Source organism: Phallusia mammillata, chromosome 5 (assembly GCF_965637545.1).
Source record: "Phallusia mammillata chromosome 5, kaPhaMamm4.hap1.1, whole genome shotgun sequence".
NCBI classification, from domain to species: Eukaryota; Metazoa; Chordata; class Ascidiacea; order Phlebobranchia; family Ascidiidae; genus Phallusia; species Phallusia mammillata.
The window spans coordinates 14,072,884-14,094,554 of record NC_137256.1 but is presented as its reverse complement, the minus strand read 5'-3'; the positions used below and the strand labels follow the sequence as shown (position 1 = coordinate 14,094,554).

General features: G+C 35.2%; 5 protein-coding genes across 7 annotated transcripts; 3 read left to right on the top strand and 2 right to left on the bottom strand.

The window, feature by feature from the left end:
- On the top strand, positions 1-2,043 carry LOC145229465 (uncharacterized). The gene has a single exon (XM_080094803.1). It carries the CDS (start codon positions 15-17, stop codon positions 1,572-1,574), a length of 1,560 nt encoding a protein of 519 aa, XP_079950929.1. The 5' UTR covers positions 1-14; the 3' UTR covers positions 1,575-2,043.
- A 66-nt stretch (positions 2,044-2,109) lies between these two features.
- LOC145229466 (ras-related protein Rab-23-like) lies at positions 2,110-6,767 on the top strand. Its single transcript, XM_080094804.1, has 6 exons — positions 2,110-2,264; positions 2,437-2,522; positions 2,967-3,126; positions 3,391-3,473; positions 4,494-4,583; positions 5,609-6,767. Exons 1-6 carry the CDS (start codon positions 2,110-2,112, stop codon positions 5,761-5,763), a joined length of 729 nt encoding a protein of 242 aa, XP_079950930.1. The 3' UTR covers positions 5,764-6,767.
- Positions 6,768-10,889: 4,122 nt separating this feature from the next.
- LOC145228996 (homer protein homolog 2-like) lies at positions 10,890-15,486 on the top strand. Its single transcript, XM_080094232.1, has 8 exons — positions 10,890-12,053; positions 12,125-12,281; positions 12,676-12,833; positions 12,934-13,036; positions 13,747-13,883; positions 14,143-14,299; positions 14,359-14,550; positions 14,822-15,486. The coding sequence occupies exons 1-8, from the start codon at positions 12,049-12,051 to the stop codon at positions 14,999-15,001; spliced, it is 1,089 nt and encodes a 362-aa protein (XP_079950358.1). The 5' UTR covers positions 10,890-12,048; the 3' UTR covers positions 15,002-15,486.
- LOC145228994 (pentatricopeptide repeat-containing protein 1, mitochondrial-like) lies at positions 15,334-18,893 on the bottom strand. 3 transcript variants are annotated; one of them, XM_080094227.1, is made up of 14 exons: positions 18,763-18,893; positions 18,319-18,441; positions 18,119-18,246; positions 17,908-18,048; positions 17,666-17,833; positions 17,060-17,209; positions 16,882-16,991; positions 16,606-16,786; positions 16,335-16,541; positions 16,087-16,272; positions 15,849-15,974; positions 15,701-15,785; positions 15,513-15,643; positions 15,334-15,459 (listed from the first exon to the last, which is right to left on the bottom strand). In XM_080094227.1, the coding sequence occupies exons 1-14, from the start codon at positions 18,881-18,883 to the stop codon at positions 15,367-15,369; spliced, it is 1,950 nt and encodes a 649-aa protein (XP_079950353.1). In that variant the 5' UTR covers positions 18,884-18,893; the 3' UTR covers positions 15,334-15,366. The 3 variants fall into 3 exon arrangements, with proteins under 3 accessions (XP_079950353.1, XP_079950354.1, XP_079950356.1); XM_080094228.1 differs by having other exon boundaries at positions 16,117-16,272; XM_080094230.1 differs by lacking the exon at positions 17,060-17,209.
- A 10-nt stretch (positions 18,894-18,903) lies between these two features.
- Positions 18,904-20,689, bottom strand: LOC145228995 (CDP-diacylglycerol--glycerol-3-phosphate 3-phosphatidyltransferase, mitochondrial-like). The gene has a single exon (XM_080094231.1). The coding sequence runs from the start codon at positions 20,589-20,591 to the stop codon at positions 19,044-19,046; it is 1,548 nt and encodes a 515-aa protein (XP_079950357.1). The 5' UTR covers positions 20,592-20,689; the 3' UTR covers positions 18,904-19,043.
- Between the last annotated feature and the right edge of the window lie 982 nt (positions 20,690-21,671).

Here is a 21,671-nt window from a genome sequence, read left to right as displayed (position 1 = left end):
AAAAAATAAAAATCATGACTGAATCTAAAGTCTTTCCTCGAACTGTAAAAGCCCTTGAGGTTGTTGAAGATTTGTTGCGATGCCATGCATGTAAAACCTTTACATCAGAACCAGTAAGTTTGCATAATTGTGACCACATGTTTTGCTGCTCCTGTATAAAACATGAGTCAAAATGCCCAACCTGTACCATACCCCTGTGGGTCAAGGATAAAACAGTTAGTAGGAAGTTACAGAATGTTGCAAAAACGTGTTTAAAGATGAAACATCACCTTGATTCATTGCAAAAATCTACTGAACTTGTTAGTATACCTCAAAACACAACAGTTGGAACAGTTTCTGCTGAGCCACAAAAACCAGAAAAACACAAAATAGTGGAAAGTGATTTTTCACCTGCTGCCAAAGTTTCTAAAAACATAAAAACTCTGGTGACCCCTAAATGCTCCAAAAATGTGATGGAATCGACTTTGCGAAGTGTGTCAAAAAGTTGCCAAAAAAACAAAAAGGGTGAAAGCAACTTGCATTTGGCTGCAATTAATGGTAAAATACAAACACTGACAGAATTAATTAAAGATGGTGCTAATGTTAATGCTAAAGACAATGCTGGGTGGTCACCTTTACATGAAGCCTGTATTCGTGGGTTTACTGATATTGTTCAAAAGTTATTGGACTCTGGTGCTTTCATTGACATTCCTGGTCATAGAAATGATACACCACTGATGGATGCTGTGGCAAATCATAATGTAGAAACGGTTAAATTGTTGATACAGCATGGGGCAAATGTTAATCTCAGAAATGCTGAAGGTAAAACAGCAAAATCATTTGCGAAAAGCCACGAAATCATAGAATTGCTCTCATCAAATCAGCCATTGTCGAATTCAGTGAATACTGTTGTAAGTGCTGTTGCATTACCAGATGATGCCACCTTATCATTTTCTGCTTCTATTGATGATGCGAAAGTTTCAAATTTTAGAAAATGTATGAAGTTCAATATGGTGAAAAAAGATGCAATTTCTGTCACACATTTTATTGCTGGTGTTAATGAGTCTGGAAGGGCAAAAAGAACATTAAAATATTTGCAGGCTATGGCCTGTGGAGCTTGGATTTTGTCTGAGCATTGGGTTGATGAGTGCATAACCCAAGGTAAATGGTTAGATGAATCAAGTTTTCAAGTCAAAGGATCCTTGGAAGATGCAAAAGTAGGTGGGCCACTTCGATCCACAACCAGCCGACTTAGACAAGTGCCACGATTATTTGATGGTTGTCATTTTTATTTGCATGGTAAATTTTCCTCATCATATCCAAGTAAAATCCAGCTTGGAGATTTAATTAAAGCTGCTGATGGCATGTTGTTGGTTCGTTCACCCAAACCAGACAGTGATTGTGTTCAGGCATGCACCAAAGTACCTTATCATGCTATACCTGACACACCAATGTATTTCTTTACATATTACATAGTGTATGATCCTTTACAAACATCTTCTCTAAGGATGGTACAGCAGGGTAAAGTATGCACTGTATCTGTTTCTTGGTTACTCAATTGTTTGTCACAGTTTGATCTTAGTGACATTCTTTAAAGTGGATCAGTGGAATGTTGGGACAATAGGGATTACTGTTATAGAATTTGATCACCAAATACTTTTAAGAACTAGGACTATTATGTATCGTTTCAATACAGGAAAGTCATTTCCACAATCATGTGCTTTACGCTTTTCATACCCTAGTAAAATGTCCTGTTGTAATGTTCAATTGCAACACAGTGATTAATACAGGTAGTTTCTAAAGAAAAATGACTTAGCATTGTTGCACAGTACCACATATGGTACTATGCTATTGTATTTTTGCAAATTTGATTTTGCTATTCTGGTAAGCTTAAGTTCGGAGTAAAATAGTAAATGAAGGGTTTGTGATGACATGCTAAGTAACATTTTAGTATTTTTTATGTAGATTGCTATGCTTATGCCACTTTCTTCTAACTGCCTTTCAGTTTTCTACAAAATTGTGTCAATCATTTTAACCTGTCAATCATAACAATTATTTTTCAGACTGTGGTAAAAAAATTAGTTGTACTAATATTTTAAATAAAAGCATTTGTGTGTAACGTTCATTAGCATGTTAGAAGAGGATCTGGAAGTTGCCATAAAGGTTGTGGTGGTTGGTAATGGGGCAGTTGGAAAATCAAGTATGATACAACGATATTGCAAGGGCATTTTCACCAAGGAATACAAAAAGACAATTGGAGTAGACTTTTTAGAAAAGCAGATTTGGTGGGTGAATATACATGAAACTATTTGCATATTCAAGGATGACTTTTAACAAACATTTCATCAAGATATCACTAAACTAAGTAAATGTCCAGTTACAAAAAGACAGCAAAAGCAGTTGTTAAGCTTGAGAGTACAGCTTTTATATCTTTTATGACTAAGCTTTCTGTTGCAGTCATAATGAGAACGATGTACGTTTGATGTTGTGGGACACAGCAGGACAAGAAGAGTTTGATTCAATTACAAAAGCTTACTACAGAGGTTTGACTTTTTTATATTTGAGAAAATAGCTAAGCATCAACACACTTAATTATATATATATTGCCTGGGGCCATTATTGACAATAAGGTAACAGCTAAAAGACTTGAACAGTGTAATAGGTGTTTTACCAATCACAACTTGAAACCAAAAGCAAGCAATGTTTATTTATTTATGAGCTTTTTTCATTTAGTTGGTGACTTCTTATGCATAATGCACAATGTTTTACTGACTTTTATGTTCTGACTTCGCACAACGGAGTACTACACTAAAAATTAAATAGATTTAAAAAAGTTCATGGTACATAGCAAAAAACATGCAGTCATCCATTAAGCAGTGAACAATATGCATTAAATCAAAATGTAAAAACAAATAAATTTCAGAAAACAGTGTGTAAAAATTGTTTTGTATTTTTTCCCCTTTATTATGTTTTCACCATGTTTTTAGGTGCACAAGCTTGTGTTCTTGCATTCTCAACAACTGATAGAGATTCATTTGAAGCAATTGAAAAATGGAAAAGTAAAGTTGAGGAGGAAGTAGGGCCGAATATTCCACTGGTTTTGGTTCAAAACAAAATTGATTTGCTTGAGCAAGCAGTTGTTGAACAGTATGTATTTTTGTTTTAAATAATTAGTTGTTTTTTACCAGGTATGCTGTACACCAGGCTCAACTATTTAAATTGTACTTTACTGTCTGTAAAATTGCTAATTTTTTAAAAACTAAGCAAATTGTTTTAATCAACATGAAGCACACTTTATGGTAGTTTCTTTAAAGGTATTTTTCTAAGCCCTTCGATTTTAATTAGTTTAAGAAAATAAACCTGTATGTGCTGCTCATGTTACAACAACAACACTCTGTAAACCGTGTGCAGGGAAGAAGCTGAGAATTTGGCCAAAAAATTAAAACTTAGATTTTATCGAACATCAGTAAAAGAAGATCTTAATGTAACTGAAGGTAAATATTTTTTGTTATCTGCATTGTATATATTGTTTCATGCTCGTTTCTTCTATGAAAAGCAATTTTGGGAAACAAGACTTGTCACTTACGTTTTGCAGGGTTTAAGTCTGGAACTAAGTCAAATAACAATGACGAGTCTCAAGCCCATCTCTGCTTTAGTTAAATTTAGATTAAAAGTTTTTGTTTCAGACAAATTAAGATAAGTTTTGAAAACCACCACAAATTTAAATTAAAAACAGCTTCTGTTGGTTTATCTGTTAGCAAGAAATCTCAGTTAGTTTATTGGTAATGTCACACATATGTTTCAGCAAAGGGCTGATGTACAACAGCATAAAGTACAACCTTCAAAAGTTAATTAGGAAATATTACAAAATTGTTTGTGAAGTAGGCCTTTTAAGATTTTAACAAGTGTCAAGCTAAGTCTTGCACGGTTATAACATTCAAAGTCATCTTATAATCTTAGTTGCATAGCACAGTGCTCTTCAACCGGTGTGCACCCTAGGGTGCACCAAAATATGCTTGGGGTGCACCAGTACGAAAGGGTATACAAGGGTGCATCACAAACTTTTAATGAACCATTAATATTGGACACAATATTTTGACTTTATTAGAAAAAGATGTAGGTTTCAACTGATGTATAACCCAGGTAAACTTTTTCAGTGTTATTTCCTCGTGTCAAGTTTGATAGTGTATGTGTTACATTCGGGTTATGTTAGGATATCGAGTGTTGGCTTTTTTGCCGATGTTTCATAGAAAATTCGCGAACATATGGCATGTTGGGAGCAAATCAATCGAACTCTCACTGACAGTGTGTAAAACTTCGGCAGCTCCTCTCGGTTTAATTGACATGACGATATGCATAATGATTTTTCGTGTCGCTTTTTACCTCAGTTTACCTTTTAAGTAAACAGTGTGCATGAGTTCATCACAACAACTTTAAGGGTTCACCAAACCAAAAAAGGTTGAAGAGCACTTGCATAGCAAACATGTATAACAACATAGTTCTTATATTTGCAGTTTTTCAATATCTGACGGAAAAGCATGTGCAAAAAACTAAGCAAGACGCAGAATTGGAACCAGAAACGACTGCACCCATCCGACAAATTGGTATGTTGGGCGTTTGGCTTAAGTATATTAAAGTTTGTATTATTTAGTTGAGTTTATTTCACATTCTTTTTGACTTTATTTAAAAATGTTCAACTGCTAGTTGAAAGAAATTGTCAACACTTTTTTTGTGCCTTGTATATAAGTTTGAGTTCAGCAATGCTTTTGTGTTGTCATTTTGATCATTGAATTCAAAACCTAAACAAATATTTAAAACATACAAACAACATTAAATTTTTGGATAATCTATGGCAGGTCTACTCAAATAGTATTGTCAGAGGTCTAGATACAAAAGGTACAAATTAACCAGGGTCCAAAATTTTTTGTCAGTAATGCAAATGCAACATGTCCAAGCCAATTTTGGTTATAGCTAGCGGGGAGAATTTTGGTCAAAGATGAACAGAGTTGTACAAGCCTAATGTTTAAATCAGCAAAACAAAAGATGGAATTAGGCACTAAACACTAATTTACTCCCTGCAAAAGTGTATTGGCACAGCGACATACAGAGTACATTTTATCTTGTTTTGCAGGATTTCTCCATGTGGCATTGATTCAAAATTAATTTTATTACATCACATATAAAATTGTGCGCAACCTTCTCTCATAAGATTTTGGTAATACTTTAGGCTCCTCACAGGTCCGAGAGAAATCGCTATGTGTTTAAAAATGCTGCAACATAGCAATGACCAAGTAATTGACAGATAAAAAATAGTGTACCTTATTTACTCGATTGTAAGCCTCCCTCGTTTATAAGCGGCCCTCAATTGTAGGCCGCATGTTGAGGTGTTAAAAAAATAATGTAAGCCGCACGCTGGAATTTTAGATACGATTGTTTCTTAATACATCTTTCTGTTGTTATATGGTATAAATATTTGCCCATATCTGATAGTTACGTTGATAACTGTACCCAACAGAACATATATCGACATATAATCTGTACACGCATACATTCTCAACAACTGATACACTTTTTGCTATTTTCCTGTTATGGTTGTTTTACACTTCACATTTCATCCTGTATTTGATAGGTTTGTTCAATACAACAAGTGCCAATTCATCAAAGTCAAACAACAAAAATGGAAGTTCTACTCCTCCTGGGGGTGAAACCATAAGCTTGCAACCAAGTAAATCAAGAGTTGCATCGAAAAGTAAAAATCCATTCAGTAGATGCAAATTTTTTTGATGAGATATTTTATTTGTTGGTCAACCATGAATGTGCAGTCATTCAACTTTTACCAAAACAAACATGGCAGTATAGTACCTACAAATAATAATAAAATACTCCCATAGAACAGGTCAAAATACCTGACTTTGTGTGTACTTTTTCTTTTTTGCATTTCTTTTAGCAGCCATTGAACTTTACATATAGTTTCTAAAATTGTGTTCCTGTTTATTGCACTTTCTATTTTCTTTTATGTGCTCATTACTTTTATTAGGAACATGGTGGTTGAAAAAATATATAACTGTGAGTAAACTTTGCTTTTGTGCCAATGTTAAGTGCACCTCAGTGTAAATGACTTTTCATATTGATGAGTTTCATATTTTTGTTCCATTGTTCTTTTAAAATAACTGATCACAGCAGCATTTAAACTAATGCCTCAATCAGGGGTCAAGGTATAGTTTGCATGTCAAAACCTTTAACTATATATTTGCATTTTTTGTTTAAGTGGTTGCCAATTATTCATATAACATGGTCATTGGACAATATACAATATTCCCTTCTAAACCAAATGTTTATGTATTAGATACATAAGGACTAAATATAGCATCCTAAAAATTTTAACTTACAATTAAAGTTGTTGATCTCAAATTTTAATGAAAATATTTTAAATGACATGGTGCGCCAGCTATAACACCCCATGAAATAGTATCTTTCTAGCACTAAAATAACCCTGAAAACTTTTGGTAATAAACATTGTTTAACTAGGTTACCTTATTTTATTGCAAACAACCTTTTTGCTGTCGAAATTGAATGAATACTATATGTATGCAATTGAGTTCCCCAAAGCTGCCTACTTCGTTATGGAGCAAATTTCATATTGGTGGTTGCATTTTATCGTATTTGTAACGTGTTTGTAAAACCTGCACTAAATCCACTAATCAAGTTTGCAGGTAGCGTTTTGTGGAGTAATTTGAAGTGTATTGTGGGCATTTCGTACACAATATAATACAACATGATCGATGGTGTGTTGTTGGTCTGGTCCATATCAAAATGCTAAAAGTCACGTTGTGGCAAAAAAACAAGATGTGTGGAGGCCAGAACAACTTTTACCTATTTTATGTAAGGAAAAACTCAGTCTATTTAGCGTTACACAATTGCTGCTGGTCATGTATTGACTCAAGTTGATCGGAATAAAATGCATTTTACTACAATCCGTTAATTGTCACAAAAAGCCAAACACGCTTTAATGAGATTATTCTGTCATGCAACCCCCCCTAAATTGTATGCAAAAACTTGTTGATCACCAAAAAGAGGTCAGATTGTTGATGAAGAATATAAACAGCTGCTAAAACGGTCTTGTTGGTGTGATATAAATGCACAGTTATCACGAACGACACTAAACTTGTTTGTGGCGCCACAATTGTTTAAAATTTTCTAAAAATTCCTCGATGGATAGGCCTCAGCTGAAAGCGTATTTTGCCTGAGTCGAACCGGAACAAAACCCGAACAGTAAATTACGAGCTGGAGTTGAACCCCTTATTTTGTTGGGCGTTGAACCTAAAAAGAAACCAAACCAGTCAAGGTGTAGCCTATATTGTACCCTTAATCTCCATCACAAAAGCTATTGATTTTAGAACCAAATAAAGAATACGTGAGATGTAAGGTGATCTGTATTCCGAAATCCACAGCCGAATTCGTTTTGGAGTTTAATAAGGCCGTACGGATAATGGGTGCAAATAAACCAAACATGATTTAAAAGCCGCAAACCGGTTCGGACCGGGTAATTTGGAACAATTTTTCCAAAAAGGGGAAGTCTGTCAGACCCAAGTTGTCACGACGCGATACTTCTCGTCTGAGTGAATATGTTAATTGTTTGAGTTTTCTGCGTTTTGAGTCAAAAGCAAAAATATGAAATTAAACACTAAAAACGGCTTCCCTCGGGAGGGGCCCGTATATTGCGTTGAACGTATACCACACTTCGTTGCGAAAAGCGTTCGTACCAACTATCGTAGGCTACTATCTGTGCGGCACTGTTTTCGCGTATCGTATCTTTAAATAAACCAATCGGAATCAGATTTGGATAAATTTTACGACAAAGACTTGCATGAATTGTGTTAAACCAAGCTGCTTCACTACAAAACTCGCCCATTGACGTATTTAGTGTGGCTGCACGAGCCAATCTCAGAAATCCGTAAAAAAGTTACCAGTAGGCTATAGCAATGACCGATGACTGCATGACACATTTTGCCTGATAATGTTCTCCTGCGTTAGCTGAGTTTTTTGGTGTATGTTACTCTTCACGTAAAAGCTTGCTTTTTCTCTTGATTAGTAGGCCTATCGGTTTTTCAAAAACACGTTGGAAACCACTGGTGGTAGGCTACTGATGTGAAATGTGATTGTAGCCAATAGCTTGTGTACCGAACATTCCATGCGCAATCTGAACCTGGCTTTAATGGCCTTGTTATCTAGTAGGCTAGTAGGCAACCCGTTTTTTGACTTGTATTTGCGTATTGCGACTTCATCAAATTCTACAAGTTAAAAAAAATCCACTTGCCCTCCTCTGGAATTTCAAAGTACGGCAAAATTACAACATTTTTTAAAAAATCTTGATGACTGAGAAGGGTAGGCTACCTAATGCTCTTAAGAAGGGAAGTTGATATAGTCAAAGCAAATGTGTGTTTTTCATAGCCTGTGCCGTTTTTTTATGGGGTGCAGTTGTCGAACAAAATAAGTTGCAGCAAGTTAGCTCACTTTCGACTCAAGATAGCTAAGTTGCTGCAAAATAGCTAACATGTAACGAAACATCCTAGCTAACTTGCGACACAAGATAGCAAACTTGCGGCAACTTAGCTAACTTGCTACGAAACATATAGCTAACTTGCAACGCTAAGTTGCCGCAAGATAGCCATCTTACGTCGCAAGTTACCCGGTGCATTATGGGACATCTCCATACATTTAGATTTTAAATATGAATTTCCCACAATGCACCGGGTTACTTGCGACGCAAGATAGCTATCTTGCGGCAAGTTAGCTAACTTGCAATGAAACATAGCTAACTTTATCTATCAAGTTAGCAATCTTGCAATTTTGCGTTTATTTTCTAAACGGCCTAAAGGCGCCGTTGTCGAAAGAGTTAAGTTGCGCAACTTAATTTATTCGACAACGGAGCCCCATAGTTTATTGCTTTTTGAACGGACAAAATAGTAGCCTACATAGTTGCGTGGCTGTGCGGGGATTTTTCATCGTTGACGCAAAGCTACTACATATATTTTATGACAGTGCGCGGCCAAGATGTGCCGGATTGGTTGGGCGCATGAGGCACAAGAGGGTCGCAATTGTACACTAAGCATACGCATTGCACAGTCGCAGCAACTTATTCTACCACTACCACAGTCCACAAGTGTGCGAATTGGAAAGCAGCGAAAAGCGACGCAGCATGAAAATGTGAAAGTGAAGGTTTTTCTTTAATTTAAAACAGTTTGCAATCATATTACCGGCTAAAGAGCCGAGCAAAAATTAAAATCAATTATGGTTTGGTGCTTTGTTAACTGATTGACTCTTAATTTGCAGAACTGCGAACTGTAAATCTTAATCTTTAGTTACATAACAAAAAATGTCAAATAAATTTAACAGTGATGTCAGCAATCTTTTTTTTTGCTGCTAGGCAGCAGACAGCCCAGCTAAGCATTAAAAATAGATTACTCCGGCAATGTTAACTTTGTTTGCAATCATCAAATGCATTTCAATTTATACCTACCACTCTACCAGCTTTGTTTGTAGAGTGATGTAGCCTACACAGATGAATTTGTTATTCGTAAAACCACTCAGTTAATCAGATCAACAATGACACACAAAAAGAAATGATCAGTTTAGAGTTTAGACATGTGCTCTTCAACCGGTGTGCACAAAATATGCATGGTGTGCAGTGTGCACCAGTACGAAAAGGTATACAAGGGGGTGCATCACAAACCTATAATGAACCATTAATACTTCACTTTCAGGATATTAGAAAAAATATGTAGGTTTTAACTGATGTATAAATGAAACTGTATTTTTTAAATGTTGGTGTCTATCCTTTTCAGTGCGGTTGATGACAGTACATCTAAAATATACAGGGTCGCTCTGATCGCTTGGTGCACCTTGATATTACTTGGTGCATCTTAATATAGCATGGTGCACATCTATATCGCTTGGTTCACCCTTATGTCGCATGATGCGCCTTTAGATTGCTTGATGCACCTTTATGTCGCTTGGTGCACAGATTTGCACATATATTCCACTTGGTGCACCTTTATTTTGGCCGGTGCAACTTTATATCGCTCGGTACGACTTTGTTTTGCTTGGTGCACCTGTATAATGCTACATGCACCTTTACCTAGCGATATAAAGGTATGCCAAGTGTCATAAAGGTGCACCAAGTGATATAAGGGTGAACCAAGTGATATAAATGTGCACCAAACGATATAAATGTGCATAAAGCATTTATAAAGGTGCACAACGCGTTATAAATGTGAACCAAGCGATATAAAGGTGCACCAAGTGTTATAAAGGTGCACCAAGCTGTGTTAATAATGCACCAAGTGATCCTGTATATTTTAGATGCGCCCCGGATGATGATGATATGCATAATGATTTTTCATGTCGCTTTTTACCTCAGTTTACCTTTTAAGTCAGCGGTTCCCAACCTTTCTTGTGCCATGACCACTTGATAACATTTGCCAAGTTGCAGTGGCCCCAAGGATAAAATTAGTAGGCTCTAAATTAACATTGCCTGTATTTTTTCTCTACAATAAAGTGGTCAATGAGTTTATTTTATTGGGGCTAGGGGTCTATGGCCTAAAATGAGTTGGGAACCATGTCTTAGGCGACCCCTGGCAAATTGTCAGGCGACCCCAGTTGGAGTCGCGATCCACTGGTTGGGAACCGCTGTTTTAAGTAATCAGGGTGCATGAGTTCATCACAAAACTGTAAGGGTTCACCAACCAAAAAAGGTTGCAGAGCACTGGTTTAGACTATTACATTTTTTAATTTATATGTGTGTTGGAAAGCACAAACACATGTTTGTACTAGTGAAACATGCACAGTTTTTGTATTGTAACATCAGTATGGTTGCTTGTGTTGGCATTGGATCATATTGAAAAAATATGACATCACTTCAAGTGACATCACTAATGAATGCAATTACAAGAACTGAAAGCCTTGCCACACGTTGCTGTAACGTTTGTCATTGGCTTAGCAACGTTCAAAGAATGTTTCATCAAGTTGTTGCTGTTTTATATCCTGAGATAACCATTTATTACACCACATTTGCGTTGTACACAACAATGACCAGACATTCACTGGCAGACAATTGTGTGTTTGGCGTCATAAACAAGGCACTAACCTAAGTATGTTGCTGTTTAAAGCCACGTTTTGTGGTTATTTTGCCGGTACGCTTGTTTAAAAGCAAAAGTGTTACTAATTTTCTTCATTTGATGATATTTCGTACGATACCACTACGAACAACCCAAAATATCCACGGTGGCCGCCACCGTGCAATAGAAAACCAAGGTGGCGGAGCCACCGCCTACTCGGCGCCTATGATATTGACTAATGCCAATGCACCCAAAAAATGGTTTGCCTTGCAGCACAGTGATTTCAATTTTTTCCACTTCTACCACACTACTTACAGAGGTCTTGTTTCCACAGTGTTGCAGACCACATACAGGCTATAAGTGTCAAAAACTTAAAATATGCCATAGAAGGGTGCAAAAGTTGTCACCATGCCACACTAATGCATACCGTGTAATCTTAAAATATTCGCAAATTTTATTGTTTTGGCTTAACTCTTGAACATTAACAAGTTGTTAACACACCAACTTGAAGACTGTCATGTACCAGCATTGCAAAAAGAGCTTATTTGGCAAAGTCCCTTCAAATTACTTACCTGAGAAAGATTTGTAGCGCTTTTCATGTTATGTAACCTTTTTGAAAATATGTGGTTACAGAATAAAAAATTAACAACATATTTAAGTTGTTGGGACATGTTAGGAGCTGTACTGCACAAATGTATAGCCCCAAATGGATGCCAGTGTACTTTACATTTATTTACTTTTATTGTTATTGGGCTATAAAACCAAGCAATAACATAAGTTCTTTCTTATTAAATCTTTAAATGTACCACTCACACTGTAACAAAGCTTTTTTTAAGAATATTTTGTAGGGACCGTTTATAGTGGTTTAACCACATAAGTGGCAGCACTTGTTTTTTCACAATGTAAGTGAAGCTGTTAATTTAATAGCCAAAACCTGGGAAAAAACGCAAAAATGGGGTAAGTGTACATTTACTGGAAACAAAACCTAAATATGTGTATAATCATTCATTTTATTTACGCATTTTTAGAGAGGTTCCAATCTACAGCAGCAAAGCGCATGTCTTTGTAATAGATCCAGTAACAAAAAAGTCCTGGATACCAGCTAGCAAGGCAGCTGCCACTGTCAATTTCTTTTTTGATTCCACCAGGAAGTCATACAGAATAATAAGTGTTGAGGGTTCAAAGGTAAAAAAAATCTCACCTATTTTTTTGTTTCAAAATGTTTTGTGTAACAACATGATTACTTTAATCTACACACAAAAACTGTTATTGACTTCACATGCTAAGCTGCCCTTTAGCAATATGTTTTTGTTATAGTTCTTCCATGAATAATTTATTGCCTGCCTCAGTCATACAGCTGTTCCTAATCATGAGCTGATGTGGTAGTCCATTGTATGTTGCTATGACTAGTGATACCAGAGTTAAATAGAATGATTGGTGCTTTCTACCATAAATGATGTAATTAAATTGTTGCTCAACTACTGGAACTGAGTTTTTTTAAGTGCGCTTTTTACCCGCACAATAATACATTAACATTCATGTACATACAACTGCTTTTCCAATGATTTGTTCATTTTAGGCCATTATCAATAGTACAGTAACAAGTGAAATGGCATTTACAAAAACTTCAGCAAAATTCGGTCAATGGGCAGATATACGAGCAAACACTGTATATGGACTTGGATTTTCAACAGACATTCTGCTTTCAAAGTTTACTGAACAATTTGAAGACATACGGTATGTTGCTTATAATTCACTTATTTACACATTCACTGCATTGAAAACTGCACTACCCCTATAGTATGATCCACATTTAAATCATTTCAAATGTTTGCAGTGACAGAGCAAGAGAACTATCAGAAAATAGTGAAACAACTGTTACTAGTAATGGTCATAACGATCAGGACAATGAAAAACCAACAACAAACAGCACCAAAGAGGTAACCAATATGGGAGATTGTCAACTGCATGAATACTGTATACATGAGTGCTAAGCCAAGTTTTGCATAAGTCTTGTGATCAATTTTCCACCAAGGAAGCTTCAATATGCCATTAATCAATATTATTGACTACTTGGTTGGTCATTAGGGGAATAGAATTCCGGAGTTAGGTATTACCTATAGTTAAGACTTGCCTGTAAAGAATTGTGGGAAATACACTTTTTTAAAATACAGAAACCTGTTGATATCAGCATTAAAAAAATAGTTTTTGTGTAATTTGTGATAAAAAAAACATTTTTTTATAAATTGAAAAATTTATTTCAACCCATTGTTTAAATAATCTTAAGCCTTTGTGGTCTTTTTTCAATAATCTATATTGCACTTGCATCATATTTTTACTAGCATTTCTCTTCACAATCATGAATTTGAAATACCCAAAATTGCCCATCGCTTGTGAAACAAACCTCAAGCTATTTAAAAACAAAACAGGCTTTATATGTTGTTAAAATAAGCTCTAAATGGAAAATAGTCATTTTATGTTTAGATTATTAATTGTGTCAAATCCTAATGTACCTGTATAACATGATCATGATGCACTAAGCCAGATTCCATAACAAAAACAAGTAATAAAATAATTTCTCTGATTACTCACTGAGTTTGCCAACAAGTTAAGCTAATCATTAACTTATTTTATAAAATCTTCTCTGAAGGATGTCAGTGGAGGCCATGATTATGATGAGGAACTGTTTAGCTCTGCTTCTGATGACAGTCGTAATAATTTTCTCTCTTCTGAGTTACGGAACTTGCGATTGCAAAATGAACGATTAAAGCTTGCAGTTACTCAAAGGTTGGCATTAGGTTTTCTTACTTAAGTTTAGATGGGTATGTGTTGTATAAAACATGAATTATTTTTAAATGTTTAAATTTAAGGAATTAGCATAGCTTTAATAGGCAAAAGTAGACAAATGACATCTGTCTTTTACTTTTTCTGTTTTAATTATTCCATGCTTGAGTACATTAAAGTTTCAAAGCCCAAATTTTAATCTGGTAAAGTTGCTGTTATTCTTTTTGAACTTCTGTAACTGAGCGTTATATGTATCTATTAGCTCCGCCAATTCAAAAAAATCAGAAACAGAGTTGCAAGCGCTAAAAAGTACAAACACGCGGTTGACAACAGCTTTACAAGAATCCATGTCCAACGTTGATCAATGGCACCGACAACTTGCAATGTACAAAGAAGACAATGAACAATTAAAAAAACAGGTGAAAAATTAATGATGTGCAAATTTTGTCATGTAATTGTAATGGCAAGGCATTTTTAGCTAAGCGACACAAAGTTTGAAAAAATAAAGGAAGCAGAATATTTGGATCAAATTGATGGTTTAAAGAAGCAACTTGAACAACTTCAAATTGAACTGTCTGAAAAATCACAAGAGTGCAATATGCTACAACAGAGAGTTGGAGTTTTAAATGTTGTGGAAAAGCAACACAATGAGTGTGCTGTCAGAATAAAGGTAACAAAACCTGGTTGGCATATGCTGTTTTTTGTTTGTGGGCAGCTGGTAGTAGCTTAGTAGCAACTATCAGAAGTACAGTTGAAATGTACATGATTTATAGAAATGGGGACAAGCCATACATACCTAAACAGTATGCAAAACTGCAGTTTTCTAGGGGTATGTTACTTTCTTTTTATTTGTATTTCATTGGGTCAATTTTAGTGCTCCTCAGTCTCGTGTTTTACGTTGTTTCTGCTTTTGTTAAAATTATCCACTGTTTTATTTCTAGAAATCATATGATGAAGTGCATCAATTAAAAGAAAAACTAGCAACAGTGGAGGAGAAGTCAGTTCAAGCTGCTCGTGAGAAGAGTCGAAAACAGCTTGAAGGACAACATTTGCTCGGTGAGCTAGCAAATTACCTGACTGACATAACAGCTGTGACACAGAAACTTCAATCCACGCTTTGAATAGCTGGTGTTGGTGTCATAAATGATCATTTTATTATTCTACCTGAAATCATTTGTTGTTGGTTGTATGTATATAGCGGATTTTTATTTTATTGCATGACCAGCTGATATTGCTGTTTATCTTCCATGCTGCACTATTGCATTTATTTTTTCTTCAACTATTATATTTCTTCAATCACTGCCCTTTGGAAGCTACTATAATGCTATGTTGCGTTGCCAGTTTTACCTACGTTGCAATGTTTGTTGCACCTCTTGCCTCTTCAAGTTTATTGTGCAGTGTGGTGCTATTCTGTCGCTATTCTGTCTTCAACACATTGTAGCCAGACAAGACATAAAAATCATATTTTTGTTTATTTTGCAATGACTCAATCTTTTATGTGTATTTCTGTTAGCCATTTGTTGTAGAATTCTCTAAAAGATTTTATGACTTTTTCCAACTTTGGATTGGGCTTGGACCACTGCCAAAATACAAACATTAGAGACCACATTATCACTGTTTTTTTGCACTTACCTTTTGATAGCCTCTTGGGGTCGCTGCTGCAGTTTCCAATGCAGACACAATATCCAGATTCACTAACACTCCTTTATTTTTCATGTGAGACATCAGAAAAGACAAGTACGCATAGTCAGGACAGAAAATCTCTGAAATGTATATGTTGGTACTGCACCACATAATTATTGAAAAACAAAATATATTACCTTCAGAGCCTGGAATATCCCATTTACGCCTGTGTTTTAAAGCACCAATAATTAACGTGTGCATCATTAATGCATTTGGTGTTACCTGCAAAAAACAAACAAACAATAGAAACTATAGGTCAGTTTTATAAATATGATTTTAACACACCTTATTTGATTCAAGATCAGAGAGAAAGTTTTTCCCTTCTTTGAAGTGTTTCACAGAAAGGGCATAGACACACCAAGAACGAAAATTTGGTTGCAAATTTTTGTTCAAAATGTGATCCCATATTTCCTAACATAAAATGTTCATTTACCACGTCTACCATGCAAAGTATGCACTTATTTATGTGTGAATGATCTATTTAATAAACTGCACAAAATAGGGAAACTTTTTGCCCACATACATGCAAAAAACTGTGAAAACATGCGGTTACTTTGCCCTCAATATCACTTTTCCGTTTAAACCGTTTTCTCATGATGCAGTTGTAAAAATCTACATCCAATTCGCATTTTGACTTTTCTGCAACTGATATTAGGTGGTTTTCGTCTTCATATGAATCCGGCATTATCTCTGCCAAAGTGGTAAAAATCTAAAAACAAGTAATGTAACATGCCAATATTTTACCATGACAAAAAATTGTATCAAACACACTTTAACATTTCCTGGAATTTCATGCTGTTTTAAAAGTTGAAGGAAATTGCGATAGCCTCCAACCAAAAGAAGCCTATCTTCTGGATTGGGACAAGAAGTAATACTGACAACAGTTTGATTGTCACCAGATTCTGACAACAAATTCAAGCTTTTTTTATTTGGTGCAGATAAAATAGACACTGGACTTGCACCAAAATCCAAATCAACCTATATTAAAACAACATTTTTTAAAACCCTAATGAGATTTTTATCTCAACATTTTTTTTCATACACTTGATTGAAATTTTGAATCACTGATTTGAAATGTGTTGCTCTCGATCAGTGGAGGAACATCACTGGTTTGGTTTTGAGGCTTTGGTGCTGACTTTTGTCCCTTTAGCCATTTGAACTGGCGGATGTATTTTCGAATATAGTCATCTGGTACAATAGGCTTTGAAGTTTGGAAGAGAGTTCTTTGATGTTTAATAGAAAAAGCATATCCTTGTAAAAATACTAGTCAACACATTATGTGTTACAATGAGTTTGGAACTCATATCATTAAGCCCACCTATTTGCTTCGTCAACGTCACCAATCTCACAACATTTAACAACTTGCAAAAATGATGTTACAACATGACCAGTAGGTTTAATGCCCAGTTTTGTCATGGTTTTCCAAACCTATTGATACAAAAAGTGGACATTCACACCAATTGTACTGCAAGAAACACTTTAATTGCAAAGGTCACCTGAATAGCATGCAAAAAACCATTTTTTTTATCCAACTTGCAACTAGACAACAAAATGGAAAAATAAGCTGCATCTGGTTCAAATCCATTTCCTATTGCCTGCCTAAAAACTTGCAAAGTTGACTGAAAACCTTCATGTCTTGCATATGCCTATAGTGATGAAAAGAAAAATAATATGGGGAGACATATAAAAATATGCTCAGAGATGCCTGAATCAGAAAAGCATACTATTCTAGGATCATTTCAAAATAGATAAATTAAAACCTATTCTGTATTTACACTTTTATTTGTATCAGGTTTTTTCTTATTTCTGGCATTTATACCCTGCTGTAAAAAATGTATATGTCACATACATTGATGAAACTTCTGTGAATGTTCTAATTGCACAAATGTGTGTTCTTATTGCACATTAGTTACATGAGATTGGTGATTTTTTTACCAAACAAAAACATGCAAAAGTGGTAAAGTTGACAACTGTGTAAAAAAATAAATCCTTTTTTCAGTTTAAACTGTCTCTATGGATTATGATCAAAAAAGGGTTTCGGATTTAAATCCAACGAACTTGCTATTTGCAATTTTTTTATCCCAAGTATGCCTTAAACGTACTTTCATTAAAGCACTATATGAATTCCGATGTAAGCGAACATTCTTTTCTTGCAATTCTGTTTGGAGTTTCTGAACTTTCACCAAATCTCTGGCTTGTGTGGAATTACCCACTGCATTAAACAATGATGTAATGCATGGTAAGGAGGGTTTCAATCCATAATCCTTCATCTTTTAAACATATATCATAGACAGTTAAATGACAAATATTGTTTCTAATTAAATTTCAGATTTGTTTTAATTGCCTTATAATACAAGTTGTAAGCTTTATTCACATCTCCAACTCTTCCGAGAGCACCGATTACAACTGCAAAGTTGTAGTTTTGTGGTTTTACTTTATCCTTTTTTAACATTTGAGTTTCCAACATCTCAAGACACTCATCAACCTACAACAAATGCATTTAACCCCAAAATTCACACTAAATTTAAGATTGTTTACAAAACAAACACTGTTACTTTGCCAAGTTTTGCGAGTTTTTTACATTCATAGTGATACCAAAACGGTTCATTTTTTCCAGAGACAATCTCTTCCTCTTCAGCAACATCTTTAGTACTTTCAGGAAGTCGCTCAAACACCTTTATACCTAAATTCACAACAATCATCAACAGTAAACCAAAACTTTAGCCATCACTCCTGTTTTGAACATCATAAACACCTTTTTGTTGTGCATAAGATCCAAATGTGTCACCCGATTGGCTGTCAGCATCAACCTGGAAATCACTGCTATAACTGGTGTGAGAACTTATTTTGGAATTTGAATTGGTTGAATACCATTGCACTGTCAAACACAAAGGGGAGTTATTTGCATAAAGTTCCTCTCAGTTAAGTATTCTAGTTAATATTATGAAAACAATTATCACTCTAAAATCATATTGTCAACCAAAACCAAACTTTTATAAATCGGGGTAAGGTGTTGTTGAAATCTGAAATGTTATTTTGTTTAGTAACAGCAAAGTTAGTCACAAAACAGATACAAAAAATTTACAAAAATTACAATTCTCATCTGATTTATATAATATGAAATATTTTTGTTCAGTTTACTGACAAACAAATGAAGTTCTAGCCCTGTTTAGAAATAGAAACCGGAGCTTCCACTTACATTTTTCCTGCAACACTTTATAGCTACCCAATCCATTTCTTTGCCTCTGGGCATGCACAATTATTCTTTGCAAAATTTTTGATTGCACACATATTAACTTTACACAGTTGGGACATAACATCACTTTGTTTCTAAATAAAATAATTTGGAGGCAATATTAAATAAATATCAATTAGAAAATTCAAAATTCTTCAAGAAAAAATATATGCATGACATTATAACAGCTGACAATGAATTGGTCATAATTTGGGTACATACACGAAAAATACTGCAAGAAATGGTTAAAAATAATGCCTTATTATAGCTGAAATCATGGCAACCCATTTCGGAACATTGTATCGTGGTTGCACAAATGTCTCTTTAACTATGGGCTGTGAAAAATCTACAATTCTTGACTTTTCCATGTGGAGCTGCTTCATCAAATTTTTGTTTGATGTTATCACTGTCACTTGTGCTTCCAAATCACGCTGCACTGACCGTGACCCAAAGTTTGGTGAACCAATCATGGTCAAAAATGGTCCAGTCTTGTGCTGGTCATAAAACCACATTCCTTTGGCATGGTAAGTCCAACCTGGTTTAATATATTCCCAAAGCTTGACTGACTCATTTCGTCTGTCATTTTGCAGGCGGTCATAAAATTTTTTTGTCAGATAAACATACATGGAAGGAATGTAACCTGGCAAGCCATGGGCATTCAAAAATCCATTGGCTTCTGGTGATGCAACATATATATCAAACTTTGCCATACTTTTGGTGATAATATCAACATAATCATTCGTTAAATTGAAGTAACCTGAAGTCAAACATACTTGTGAAGAACTTTTAGCACTTTGAAGTATTTTTTTGGTTATAAACTCATCTTGTTTAATTCCAGCAAACCCAAGTTGCACTGAAGGAAATACAAATGTATCCTTGTTGTTTAAAACTTTTAATTGACTGGCACCATCCATGTCTTGGAAGATGTTTTGCTTTTTGTCAGGCCAATAGTTTCCATTCCAAAGCCACGAAACAAACCTCAGAGATTTTTGCACCAAGCCTGATGTTGTGCAGTTTGGTTGCATTTGTGTGCTTACAAATTCTGGATAAATTAATGGCTGAAGACAGCTTCTAATGTATGAAATAAAAAGATCATAACTTCCCTCAAAAGGATGGTGTGGACAATCAGCAGAAAATTTGACACTGCCATCATGTTGTAAATGAAACGAAAATGAGCTTACTGCCTTCACTAATGCATGGAAGTAATCAGCTAGTGGCTTGCTGTTTTCAAATTTTATGTACCTATCTTGTCGGTTGGTAAAATAATCATTGCTCAAATTTGCTCCAGAAATAATAACAGTATCATCAAAAACAAAAACCTTCATGTGAGCTAAACCAATTATTTCATTCCATTTGTCAGGAAGAAACGATTTTAATGTGCCCCTTAGTTGAGGAGAATGATAAAGGGATACTTGCAAGGAACAGCCTTTTACCATGGCAGGATTTTTATATTCTTTGACCAAGGGCAAGAGCATCTGTGTTGAACTGCCTAAATTCTTTCTTGATCCACGGGTATAATCAATAAGAATTTCAACTTCCATCTTGTCATCTTTTTCTTCCTTCTTTTTTAATGTTTGCATGAGTTTATCAACCAAGGATTTTTCCAATTGCCCTGTTCCCCAATACAGTGCGGTCATTACTACTCTCTTTTTTGCAGTTAGTATTCCATCTGAAAGAGCTTGGTAAAAGCACTGTGGACTTTCCAATACAACTACATCATTACCATTAACAGGGTAGCAGTGTGCATATTTGGAAATCCATTCAAAGTCTTTAAGTAACCCATCCTTATCCATACTTTTTAGCTAAAAAGATAAACCAAAAAGAGAATGACTAACATCATTCCATAGAAATTCGATTTACAGACTGCTTGTCACCCTTAATCAGGCTAAAAACAATATCTAGGTAAATTAATTTGCAACTTTAATATGATAGGTTAGATCAGTGGTTCCCAACAAAAGTTTTCTGTCTTTTGTGTGATGTCACAAACTGTCTTTGGATCATTGTTATGCGTAATTTTGCATAACAAGCTAAAGTTCTGCAAATCAACCTTCGTTTTGCTAAAACACACATTCAGGCTTAAGGACCGCGAGCCCTCGATATAAAGAGTAAAGACAACGCGACCGTTTTGAAAAAATAATGGAAAAGTTTCTAAAACCACTGGGTTAGATGTGCACATCAACAATATTATCGAAATAAGGTTCTATCTAGTGCTGTCACCTCAGGTACATTCACATTTTGCCAACCGACCTTGTCCCAAAAATGTTAATTGCAGCAAATGCTGTTTTTGCGTTTACGATTTATTGACGAGAAATACTGCTAAAAATCTTTTACAATATTGGTTTTCATTGATTGAATAAGCCTTGCAAGCAATTTAGAAATTCCTTCAGACACAAATGGAACACGTGCGTTTTCGGCATGTAAACAAATCTATCCCGAACGCTGAGAACTGAGATACCCACGCCTCAGCGACGGTGCAAGGACACAGAAAAATAAAAGTTTGTCGTCATGATAAAAATTAAAATTTAAGAAAAATAGGTTGCTTTCGAAATAAAAGTATTGCCTGAAAAGAAGTACGAAACGGGCTTAAATTACGCAATCTACTAATAAAACGCATTAAAATACGGTTAGGGCTTCTATAGGGTCGGGGTCCGGGGATAGGGTTTATAATTGTAAGTAGGCTAATGACAATAATATTACAATTCGATCACATGAGCAAGAATGGCACTAGCTACAGTAGCCCACGGTACGATACGTAGCAAAAATAATCAAAAAGCACCATACGTAGCGTAGTAGCGGTACGCAACAAATGAAAAAGTACGGGTATAGATGTTATACGCTCCATCACCAGAGCGTAGCCTACCACAGTACCAAAA

Excerpts from the sequence above, each read along its gene's own strand:
- LOC145228994 (XM_080094227.1), bottom strand. The coding sequence starts at position 18,883 with ATGTTATGTCCCAACTGTGTAAAGTTAATATGTGTGCAATCAAAAATT. Across the intron at positions 16,542-16,605 it reads ATTCAAAATTTCAATCAAGT|GTTGATTTGGATTTTGGTGC; the intron begins GTATGAAAAAAA and ends GTTTTAATATAG. Across the intron at positions 16,273-16,334 it reads AAATTCCAGGAAATGTTAAA|ATTTTTACCACTTTGGCAGA; the intron begins GTGTGTTTGATA and ends ACTTGTTTTTAG.
- LOC145229466 (XM_080094804.1), top strand. The coding sequence starts at position 2,110 with ATGTTAGAAGAGGATCTGGAAGTTGCCATAAAGGTTGTGGTGGTTGGT. Across the intron at positions 3,127-3,390 it reads GAGCAAGCAGTTGTTGAACA|GGAAGAAGCTGAGAATTTGG; the intron begins GTATGTATTTTT and ends AACCGTGTGCAG. Across the intron at positions 3,474-4,493 it reads AGATCTTAATGTAACTGAAG|TTTTTCAATATCTGACGGAA; the intron begins GTAAATATTTTT and ends TTATATTTGCAG.
- LOC145228995 (XM_080094231.1), bottom strand. The coding sequence starts at position 20,591 with ATGGATAAGGATGGGTTACTTAAAGACTTTGAATGGATTTCCAAATAT.
- LOC145228996 (XM_080094232.1), top strand. Across the intron at positions 14,300-14,358 it reads ATGAACAATTAAAAAAACAG|CTAAGCGACACAAAGTTTGA; the intron begins GTGAAAAATTAA and ends AGGCATTTTTAG. Across the intron at positions 14,551-14,821 it reads AGTGTGCTGTCAGAATAAAG|AAATCATATGATGAAGTGCA; the intron begins GTAACAAAACCT and ends TTTTATTTCTAG.
- LOC145229465 (XM_080094803.1), top strand. The coding sequence starts at position 15 with ATGACTGAATCTAAAGTCTTTCCTCGAACTGTAAAAGCCCTTGAGGTT.